At 41.6% G+C, this 12,159-nt stretch overlaps 1 protein-coding gene across 1 annotated transcript; it reads left to right on the top strand.

Annotated features, from left to right (window-relative positions):
• The first annotated feature begins 2,370 nt into the window (after nt 1-2,370).
• Nucleotides 2,371-11,495, top strand: LOC139407836 (beta-soluble NSF attachment protein-like). Its single transcript, XM_071151706.1, has 10 exons — nt 2,371-2,558; nt 4,730-4,809; nt 5,206-5,322; nt 7,794-7,840; nt 8,359-8,436; nt 8,635-8,775; nt 8,896-9,000; nt 9,101-9,169; nt 11,113-11,163; nt 11,353-11,495. Exons 1-10 carry the CDS (start codon nt 2,461-2,463, stop codon nt 11,452-11,454), a joined length of 888 nt encoding a protein of 295 aa, XP_071007807.1. The 5' UTR covers nt 2,371-2,460; the 3' UTR covers nt 11,455-11,495.
• The last annotated feature ends 664 nt before the right edge of the window (nt 11,496-12,159 follow it).

The raw sequence follows: 12,159 nt of genomic DNA, 5'->3' as shown, positions 1-12,159 counted from the left end.
TGTTTCCAGCACCTGTACTAGTTTAGTGGACAGTGTAACGTTAGGAGTTATGTCACCACACAGGCACAGCTGGAACTATTATCTGTCAACTTTATGCTGACATGCAGAGGCTGCTTTTACACAGTTGACTTCTGATATTTTTCTCACTAATTAGTCTTTTGACCAATCAGATCAGCTCTGAAAAATATCTGATGTGAAAAGATCTGTGATTGTTCAAAATACACATTTTGTGGAAAAAATATCATAATTGGGTTGCCTGTTTTAAACAAATGATGTATAAACCCTGGAATGTTGAGACGACCTATGTATTAGGTGGATTCAAAGCCTATCAAACATACTGGCTCTCCCCAGTAGGAGCAGTCCTCCATGGGAATTATTGGAATTGTACAGTATTTCAATTGAATGTTAAGGACAAAATGAAATCTATTTAACTATTTTTGTAGTGGGGACAGTAACATGAGTAATCTAAAAAATACTTAAGGAAAATGTTTTTATTTGTATGTCGAACACACATAATATAATAAAGTATGCATTAAGTTGTCTGTAATAGAATACACATGTCAAAAACAAATGTAGACATTAATAAATGCATTTATATAGCTTCCAAAACATTTTTTTGCAATGGAGGAGTATCAAGATGGCTTCACGGCTTCTTCAATACAGTTTACCCTGTCAGTTATCCAGAGTTTATACGCATTGGTTTAAACGCAGCCAGAGTAACACGCACACACAGAAGCATACATTTTATCAAATCCTGGCTGTCTAATGTGGCTTTGTCCCTTCATCTGCACTACTGCTAACATTGCCATTTTCCACTCATTAATCCCGTTCTTCAGAATTCAGATGGAGAAGATGTAGCTTTAGTTCAATGCACGGCGGCACGCCCATTTCCTCGAGACAGGTGGTTTGGTGCAGTGTGTTTTAGCCATGATTTTATTGCCACCTAGTGCTCAATGATGGAAACAGACTCGAACCTTCTCTTAATGTCTAGGTGTGATGATAGGAGATACTTTTGTATGTATAGCGTATGTGGACACCCCTTCAAATTAGTGGATTCGGCTATTTCAGCCACACCCTTTGCTGATGTGTATAAAATAAAGCACACAACAATCTCCATAGACAAACATTAGCAGTAGAATGGCTTTACTGAAGAGCTCAGTGACTTTCAATGTGGCACTGTCATTGGATGCCACCTTTCCAACAAGTCAGTTCATCAACTTCATGCCCTGCTAGAGCTGTCCGGTCAACTGTAAGTGCTGTGGAAGTGGAAACTTCTAGGAGTAACAACGTCTCAGTCGCGAAGTGGTAGGACACAAGCTCACAGAATGGGACTGCCTAGTAGTGAAGTGCATAAAAGTAATCTGTCCTCTGTTGCAACACTCACTATGAGTTCCAAACTGCCTCTGGAAGCAACATCAGCACAATAACTGTTCTTCAGGAGCTTCATGAAATTGGTTTCCATGGCCGAGCAGCCTAAGATCACTATGCGCAATGCCAAGCGTTGCCTGGAGTGGCTTAAAGCTCGCCACCATTGGACTCTGTAGCAGTGTAAATATGTTCTCTGGAGTGATGGATCACACTTCACCATCTGGCAGTCCTGGCAGTCTGGGTTATGCGGATGCCAGGAGAAAGTTACCTGCCCCAATGCATAGTGCCAACTGTAAAGTTTGGTGTAGGAGGAATAATGGTTGCAGGCTGTTTTTTAATTGTTCGTGCTAGGCCCCTTTGTTCCAGTGAAGGGAAATCTTAATGCTACAGCATACAATTAAATTCTAGATGATTCTGTGCTTCCAACTTTGTGGTAAACGTTTGGGGAAGGACCTTTCCTGTTTCAGCATGACAATGCCCCTGTGCACAAAGTGAGGTCCACAGAAATTGTTTGTTGAGATCGGTGTGGAAGAACTTGACTGGCCTGCACAGAGCCCTGACCTCAACTCCATCAAACACGTTTGGGATGAATTGGAATGCCACCTGTGCACCAGGTCTCATCGCCCAACATCACTGCCTGACCTCACTAATGCTCTTGTGGCTGAATGGAAGCAATGTTCCAACATCTAGTGGAAAGCTTTCCCAGGAGATTGGAGGCTGTTATACCAACAAAGGGAGGACCAACTCCATGTTAATACTCATGATTTTTGGAATAATATGTTCGACGAGAAGGTGTCCACATACTTTTGGTCAAGTAATGTATTATGCTTCCAATAACTTGTTTTACTCTATGATCAGAAATGTCTGGGCTTTAATGAATTGATTTTTCAGATGGGAGTTGTAGTTTAACTACACATAAGAGTAACGCTTTTTGCCTAGATGGAAACTCAGTCCCATGATTCCCTTGGCTACTACTGCAAGGACACGCCTACGCTAAATAAAACCATCGACGGTAATCCTTCATTACAAGAACTTGATGCGGGTACTCTCTGACTGTTAGCTAGCTAGTATTTGCACTGTTATAATCAGAACATGGACAACTCGGGGAAAGAGAAGGAAGCGATTCAGCTTATGGCTGACGCTGACAAGAAAGTGAAAACTTCTGGCTCGTTCTTGGGAGGCATGTTTGGGTAAGAACGATGTCAATAGGGCTACGGTTAGCTAGCGCATCATCAGTAAGCATGCTAATATCTTGCTAAATCAAACTCTGGGTATTATTTGTAGCTACCGTTAGAGGTTAATCATTGGCACCAGGCCATGTAGCTATATAATGCTATTAAATGTACATACCTCAGTCTAAGTATGCCGTAGTAAATGCATCATACAAATAACGAGCTAGTAGCTAGCTACAGCATCATGAAGTCTGAGTTTAACCAGTTGGCTAGCTAGCAATACCATTGAGCCTTATAATTAGCAAACTACCTATCTAAAACGAACTATCTAGTCAGCTAATCTAAGCCTTGAAATATGCAGTCAACGGCACTCTGTCGAATTTGGGCAGTGGCTCAGATGTTAACTAGCTACCTATGCATCTTTTGGATGATTTGTGCACATCATATAAATGTAGCTACTGACACTGTCTACCACAAACCAGATAAATGAATCCCTTTTCAAGTGTATGTAAACAACCTAGCAGCCGGTCACGACTCTTGGGCCTGTGCAATGAAAGCTAGCTAAAAACGGCTATGGCCCATACATTTTAATTGTTCTAATTGCATTTAACGCCTACTCACAAGAAATAAAATATAGGGTCATTCGATACAGCACATCAATTCGGTCTTGTTTTTTCTCCAACCCTTTCTGAGTGTATATATATATCTAAGTGTGATCCTATATGCCACCTTTGTGTGACATATATTTATTTATAAATGCAATTGTCAGTAATTTATTCCAATAGAGGAGTAGGATAGGAGTAGATGTCTGCCAATTCTAAGGCAACTGCAATGCAGGCCAGTCAGTTTAGTCTCTGGTGCATATAGCCAACCAGACTTGGGAGGATCCCCAATTTAGTAGCCTGTCTGTACCGTATAATATTAGTGAACAGAAGAATACTGTTGTGTACTTACACTAAGACTTACTGCATTCAGTTCCTGGAAGACATCTAATTGTCTTCTTAATTAAATGAAATGGCTCTCAAATGTACCCCCTAAGGGGGAAAGCAATGTAATGGTAGAGGTCTAAATCTGACACATTTTACTCACCCTCATTAGAGAACCTCCCTATATGTCTGGCCTCAGGGCACAGTCTTTCTACTGTACTGTATTGGTGGAAAACCATTAACATGCTGTAATGACAATCGTATCAGTTTAAGGTATATCCATTTAGCATCAGTAATGCCTCGTTGCTGTGTAGATTGTCAGGAGAGTGTTTAATTTGGTATGATCAATGACTGAATGTAATTTAACACTCTTTTTTTGACTGCAACTAGGCCATGTAGCTAGAGATCTAATCAACAGGAACAGCTGTCAAACTTGCAGCATACCAGACATCAAATAAGGATGTCTGGTATGCTGCATCAAATAAGGATGTCTGGTATGCTGCATCAAATAAGGCCGGACACAGGGTAGGGCGTAGCCGGACACAGGGTAGGGCGTAGCCGGACACAGGGTAGGGCGTAGCCGGACACAGGGTAGGGCGTAGCCGGACACAATGTGTTCTATCTATGTGAGTGATTGAGCAGGATTCAAGTCAGATTGGGGACATTGATTTGAGTAGGCAGGGACATTGATTTGAGTAGGCCGATTTGAGTAGGCTGGTTAGCGTATCAGTGACCTGTGGTGTGGACAGTGATTTCTGTTTTGATCAGGCTAAAGAGAGTGTGAGATGGGACTATGTTGCTTTAAGTCTAAGAAGTGACCCACAACATATCTACTCCACTCTATGCTCAGGGTGCCTGTATGACAACGACAATGGCTGTGTTCAAGAGCATCAAAACCGTGATGTATAATGGATAAATTGAGACTGGCTGACTGATCCACAAATAATATTGAGTAGTTATTTATGATGCAAGGTGATTTGTAGATTAAAAGTCAGCAATGTCGAACGCACCCAATGATGTCATCCTGGTCAGAACATCATTCGTCTACAGCTGGAGGAAACTCATAGGGAGTCAGGTCTGGTAGTAGATCAGAGAGAAATCTATCAGCACTGTCCAACATGGTCAGCTGACTGATGTCTTCACTCTATGCAGCATAAGAGCCTGGTCAATAGAAAGTGCTTGGTTGATGAAAGCACTGCATTTTCAGATATTTTCCACCACATTGTGTCGGTCTGTTAATCCTATGTATTTTTCTCTCTACAGCGGACCTCATAAAGTGGAGGAGGCGTGTGAAATGTACTGCAGAGCAGCCAACATGTTCAAGATGGCCAAGAACTGGAACGGTACACTTCTGTCTGCGCTATTTCACACTAAACACAGTTGACCTTGATGGAATGATTTGCCCATTAGTTATTGCATATTGTGTCAGAGCCGAGGTGTGTGTGCATCTTTGACGAAGGTTTTAATTCAAATTGAAATGTTATTTAAACGCTGTCAGTTTAGGAAGACTCGGTTGTCCCTTTTCCAGTTGACTCTATAGATAGGCTAGATGTCTGTAATTTCCAGTAGCCTACACACATGAAAGATCGTGGCAATGTGCTGCCTTCTGTGTGGCGGGAGGGAATCATTACAACTGTAGTAGAGCAGTGCTATTCTTAGAGGGCTTCGAGGAACACTATTCTTGGAGGGCCCAATGAATTTGCTTCATGTTACTTGTGTGTGTCATTCCATCTCCCCAGCTGCTGGTAATGCATTCTGCCAGGCCGCCCGGATCCACATGCAGCTCCAGAACAAACACGACTCGGCCACCAGCTTCATCGATGCAGGAAACGCCTTCAAAAAGTCTGACCCCAACGGTGAGACACACAACCAACCAATCAATCAATGTGGTCAGCAAGCATGATAACATGCATACAGTACATGCAGAAGAAAGTCAAAATGATCCGTAATTAACATGCACCACACAATCAGTCACTTGACTGCAGTAATTCTCCCTAAACGGCCTGCTTTAACTTTAATTTTCTACATTTGTCCCTTATGAAAGCAGCAAGAACATGTAGTGAATCTGTTGTTGGGTTTTAATTTCCCAGGGCTAATAGAAGTCAGTGGTATGAGTCAGTCAGATACATCCACAGGCAGCAGTGGGAGTTGAGGCTCTAGAGCTGTAACTGGAGCAGACTGGGCTCTACAGAGAAGCAAGTCTACAGCGACAATTCCAGTCATTTCTTAGTGACTCGTGAGATGTCCCTGTCTCTGGTAGTGTGTCAGAAATCAGGCCACCCAGTATAGGTTGTCTGTTTGTATTTGACTTGGGCCAATCATAATCTGCCCCAGGGTTAGATCAGAGGAGATAGAGCCCTGCTATGTTGCAAACCAATTGTACTTGAGTACCATACAATAAATATCTATTGAATTGAATGGAGTAGAATTGAGAAGCTCTCCAGTGCTCCCTCTCCACCTTTGGTATGATTAATACTGTAGAGCTGTGGGGCTGGAGTCCCCACCCTGGGGTGGTTATTATTGAGGGTAGTTTGCCATGTTGTCTGACTGGAAGTGGATTTATTAATAAAACCCCGGCTGCCGCTCACCCACCAGCAGTGGTGGCGATGGAATTCTAGCCTACTGTAGCCTAGCGTATATCCTCCTAGCTAGATTCAATACACAGCCAGATGCAAGGAGAAATTATTGAATGTTATATAACCTTGAACTAACCCTGGAGTACAATACAATGAATATTATATAAGATTTCTAACATTTTCAGTTGATAACCTATACCAGAGTATGTGAGCAGAGTTGAACTGTCGGAAGTCCTTTCCAACCGTTCCGCTGAAAAAACGCTCCTCGCTCACAGGAAGAAACAAAACCTGCCACTCCAAATTCTCTCCATTCATTAACATTACAATGTAACCAACACCCATCAATTTGTGACTACTTAGACCTACCATTTGGTTTTGAAGTATTGAAACCAAACTATATGATTTGAATGAAAAGTGTTATTATAAACATGAAAAGGTGAATGTAAGAAGCCCTCATCATTTCAAAAAGGCCACATGTCATATTAAACAGCACATAAACACTCTAAATAGGTCAGGAGCCAGACAGCCTAAAATTATTAAGGCTATATTATTCAAATTATTTCAAGTCTGTAGCCTACAAAGAAATACATTGTGAAGCATTTGCGAGTGTGACACACTAGGCTGGTAGGGACTCGGGGACATTAAGCACTCGGCATTTAAACAGCATTTTGTTGTATTAAATCATAGTCTATAAATTGCGCATATCGGCTGTGACTTGGAATTAAATACAAATTAAACAACAAATGTCTTATTAGGCTCAGTCTACCTTGCCTTTGAATTCATCTTTAGAAACACCAGATTGGCCAGTCTGGCTTCAGGCTCATGCGATGGTGTCTGGACAGCAGCAGAGAATATCCTCTCCACACTTGCAGGGCCACTGGGTGTGCTAAACAACCTTTTGCCAGGCTGGACAGGGATGCAGAGTTTTTATTTGTTTCTATAGGTAGGTCTTTAGGCAAAGTAACCCAATCAAAATGGAAAGCTCATTGAAAGGGGTAATATGCCAGGCCTATTGGGCCAAAATCAATGATGGTCTATTGTATAGATAATAGAACAAAAATGAATGAAACTTTTAAGAGATCTGATTATTTTTGTTTTTATAAATATTTTGCTACAATTACACTTAGTTATCTACCCACCTTGTTCCTTTCTGTTAGCATGAGTATGTAGTAAATACAACATCATGTTTTCAGGATAAGTGTTTTCAGATTCCACTATGATTCTTTAGTGTGGACACATCACCATACTCCCTCTCTTGCTGTTGGTCCTCATCTTTGTAAGTCACCTTGATTTAGCACCTGTGTGTTTTATCAGTTTCTATGGAAAATATTTTGAACTCCATGACAGTAACTAAAGCCAGGGGCTATAGCAGCACACAAGTAGACTACAAATGCATGCTGGGCCGGGCATGCCTTGAGCTCGTGAAGTGAGCACTACTAGAGCGAATTCAGAACGGGAGAGAAGGCCGACGCTCCAGCCTTTGGCAATCTTGTGCCGTGCTCCAGTCAAATTGGGCACGCTCTGCACCTCTCTCTGCTCACATACTCTGACCTAAACTAAGAAAGGGAAATGGGAGCTCAGAGGTGACAAAATAATCGTAATGCAAATTAATTTATTGTGCTTTCACTTTTTTCCAGAACTCTCCTTTTGGATGTGAACATTTTGACTGTTGTAATATGTATCTAACCTGCTCTATCTGATACTTTCTCTACCAGTCTAACTCTGCCCTCTTCCTTTAATGCTGCCAATAGAGGCTATCAAGTGCTTAAATGCAGCCGTTGATATATACACAGACATGGTAAGACAGACGCTCAGAGACGGGGACATGCTTGGCCAGAACCAGACAATGCATTGTCATCACAGATTATTTTCTTGTCAGGATTGATCAGTTTAGCCGTAGTTGTAAAAATGTTCTGATAATGCTGGTTCTCCTCTTTACTCCCAATGCTATTCTCTCACTAGCACCCTGCCTATAGTGTAGCCTAGTCCCCTTGAGGACGCTCCTCTCTCTGTTTCAAGAGGGCAATGTATTGTATCATTAGTACAGCGTGGACACTCGAGGTCTGAAGGCCATTTCAACTGAAACATTTGTATTGTGATGCAGGTTAAGTTTAAGGACCTGGCTATCTGTCTGTATACTTACAGCTGTATTTATGACTGGAGTGGCTCTTCTCCATAACGTCATTTAGTGATGATTTCACGCCTCTGTCCACTTAGTAATGATCAGGACCCAGAGTGTTTCCTTGTCTGGCCACATTAGTAAGGTAAAGCTCCCGGCTCCAGCATTAATTCCTGTCCTGTGTTTTGCTCATCCAGGGAAGGTTCACCATCGCAGCCAAACACCACATCACCATCGCAGAGATCTACGAGTCAGAACTGGTGGATATAGAGAAGGTATGTTTTAATGTTGTGTATATGGACTAATAAGTATCTGTGTATAGCAAGAGTAAAATACACTATTTGGAATAGTTGACCAGTTTCATTTCCTTATTGGTGATAAAAAAAAGTGTACATTACAAATAAAATTCCTTTGCAATTTCTGGATTTTTACGCCAACTGTTTTGGTTTCCCATCCCCCTGGTCCTGCTCTAGGCCATTGCCCACTATGAGCAGGCAGCAGACTACTACAAAGGAGAGGAGTCCAACAGTTCTGCCAACAAGTGTCTGCTGAAGGTGGGGGCCTACGCCGCTCAGTTAGAACAATACGCCAAGGCCATCGAGATCTACGAACAGGTGTGTCCCACCTCTGCATGCATTCTTGTGTGTGTGTGAACAGAAACTGATTTGTATATTAGTGGTTTCCCAATGTAAATTGATGAACACAGTGAATCAACAGTGTGTGTGTGTTACCAGGTTGGATCCAGCACCATGGATAACCCCCTGCTGAAATACAGCGCCAAAGAGTACTTCTTCAAAGCTTCTCTGTGTCACTTCATCGTGGATGAACTCAACGCCAAGGTCAGTTAGCAATTAGCAGCATCATGTCCACTACACCAGAGGGTTCAGTCCTTTTCTCATTAAATGAAGCAGTAATCTGACTGCTCATTCATTTCTGCAGCTTGCTGTGGAGAAGTACGAGGAGATGTTCCCAGCTTTTTCCGACTCAAGAGAGTGCAAACTGTTGAAGGTAGGTTGGTGACTCCACCGAAAGCCTTCTATTTGTTAATTGGATCCCTTTTGTCAGGGATCATCAACTTGATTCAGCCATGCGCAGATCGTTTTTCTTAAACAGATGGTCAGGGGGTCAGATAATTGACTAAAACATTTCAAACCGTGCTTACAGTAGTATATGGTCACATACAGTACCAGTCAAAAGGTTGGACACCTACTCATTCCAGGCTTTTTCTACATTGTAGAACAATAGACTTCACAACTATGAAACAACACATATGGAATCATGTAGTAACCAAAAGTGTTGAACAAATCAAAATATATTTGAGATTCTTCAATGTAACCACCCTTTGCCTTCATGACAGCTTTGCACACTTGACATTCTCTCAACCAGCTTCATGCATTTCAATTAGCAGGTGTGCCTTAAGTTAATTTGTGGAATTTATTTTCTTTTGAGCCAATCAGTTGTGTTGTGACAAGGTAGGGGTGGTATACAGAATATAGCCCTATTTGGTAAAAGACCAAGTCCATATTATGGCAAAAACAGCTCAAATAAGCAGAGAGAAATGACAGTCCATTACTTTGAGACATGAAGGTCAGTCAATATGGAAAATTAAGAACATTGAAAGTTTCTTCAAGTGCTGTTGCAAAAATGATCAAGTGCTATGATGAAACTGGCTCTCATGAGGACCGTCACAGGAAAGGAAGAACCAGAGTTACCTCTGCTGCAGAGGATAAGTTCATTAGTTACCAACCTCAGAAATTGCAGCCCCAAAAAATGCTTCAGAGTTCAAGTAACAGACATCTCAACATCAACTGTTCAGAGGAGAGTGAATCAGGCCAACCATGAATCGGGTTTCATGGTTGAATTGCTGAAAAGAAACCACTACTAAAGGACACCAATAATAAGAAGACTTGCTTGGGCCAAGAAATACGAGCAATTGACATTAGACTGGTGGAAATCTGTCCTTTTGGTCTGATGAGTCCAAATTTGAGATTTTTGGTTCCAACCGCCGTGTCTTTGTGAGACTCAGAGTAGGTGAACAAATTATCTCCACATGTGTGGTTCCCACCATGAAGCATGGAGGAGGTGTGGGGGTGATTTGCTGGTGACGCTGTCAGTGATTTATTTAGAATTCAAGGCACACTTAACCAGCATGGCTACCACATCTTTCTGCAGCGATACTCCATCCCCTCTGGTTTGCACTTAGTGGGACTATCATTTGTTTTTCAACAGGACAATGACCCAACACCACTCCAGGCTGTGTATGGGCTATTTGACCAAGAAGGAGAGTGCTGCATCAGATGACCTGGCCTCCACAATCACCCAACCTCACGGCAATTGAGATGGTTTGCTACGAGTTGGACGGCAGAGTGAAGGAAAAGCAGCCAACAAGTGCTCAGCATGTGGGAACTCCTTCAAGACTGTTGGAAAAACATTCCAGATGAAGCTGGTTGAGAGAATGCCAATTGTGTGCAAAACTGTCAAGGCAAAGGGTGGCTACTTTGAAGAATCTCAAATATTAAATATATTTTGATTAAACTTTATTTTTGGCTACTGCATGATTCCGTGTGTTATTTCAGTTATTCTACAATGTAGAAAATAGTAACATTTCAAGAAAAACCCTTGAATGAGTAGGTGTCCAAACTTTTGACTGGTACTGTATGCCTCAATATGCCTGGGAATACTTTGGAACAGATTTCTGATTTGCTGGTGTTTTGACAGTCTTATGTCCAACAAGACATAATAACTTTGGGGCCAAATAAACTTACCTGTGTGCTTCCAGTTGAGTAGCACTGCATTATGGTGTTGGTCAGGGTAATGGATTGAAGTCCCAGTATAATAGATCACAACGCACTTGCATAGTATGACATGTCATCCACTACCAATGTGTGCCTCTGATGCATGGCAGCCATTTTGTGGAAGCCACCTGACAACCTTAAATCATTGTTTTACAGAAACTCCTGGACGCTCATGAGGAACAGAACTGTGAAGCTTTCACTGAAGCAGTAAGTCTTCATTTTGGATTGATTCACCAGGCTAGCTTCTTTTTGTTGCTTATAATTGAATTAGTGAAAGTCAGGTATTCAGTACATGTCTCTCATGATTAGTCATTCAATATGTCATTCTTTAATGGGGGGGGATGGAATTCTATAATTTGAACAGGTTCTTAGACTTCATCTTATTCCCTCCCTCAGATTAAAGAGTTTGATTCCATCTCTCGTCTGGACCAATGGCAGACTACCATGCTGCTGCGCATCAAGAAGACCATCCAGGGGGATGAGGGGGACCTGAAGTGAGACTACACTGGGGGAACACATCACCACAGGGGCACACATCACCACAGGGGCACACATCATGGCATGCCACCCCCTCTCCATTACCCCCCCCCTCATCTCACATTGTTTTTGTGCAATGTCGAGGTTCTTATAGTTACAGTATGAGTTAACTTGTAATTAACTTAAGCTGCAATGTGCAATAGGCCTATAGAGAATCTGTAGAAGAGTATGTGTACCCTGTTTATTCCAAATGTTATGTTGAATTCTATTATATGAAGTTATCAGTTGCTCTCGTATTAATATTGCCAAACCCTAGTTAGGATGTGGATCTACAGTCATACCTCTTCATGGAGGATATTGCCTGTACATTTCCTGTCTAGTGGTGAGTAACCTCAGTAGGGCAGAGAGGTGTTCCACTAATGCATAAACGCTGCATGATTTGTACAGTTGTAATTAATTATTATATAGTTTAGCACGTGACTAATCTAGAAATGAGTATTTAAATATATTTAAAGATGACTTATGATGTTGTAAGCTTTTTTCCATTCTTTCCTTGGTTTCCAACTTGAAAATGTCTTAAAAGGGATATAGAAAGGAAATATCCATTACTTCCAATATCATAACCTAAAGAATTCGAGCCTGAGTGATGACAATGAATTGTTTCATATCAAAAACAGCCAGGAAAAATGTCAGCCTGCATATCAAGCTTTTTTCAGGTGGAATAGT

This window comes from Oncorhynchus clarkii, chromosome 4 (genome assembly GCF_045791955.1).
Source record: "Oncorhynchus clarkii lewisi isolate Uvic-CL-2024 chromosome 4, UVic_Ocla_1.0, whole genome shotgun sequence".
Lineage (NCBI taxonomy): Eukaryota > Metazoa > Chordata > Actinopteri > Salmoniformes > Salmonidae > Oncorhynchus > Oncorhynchus clarkii.
Note: the sequence above shows the minus strand (reverse complement) of the source record. Positions and strands in the feature narration are given on the sequence as shown.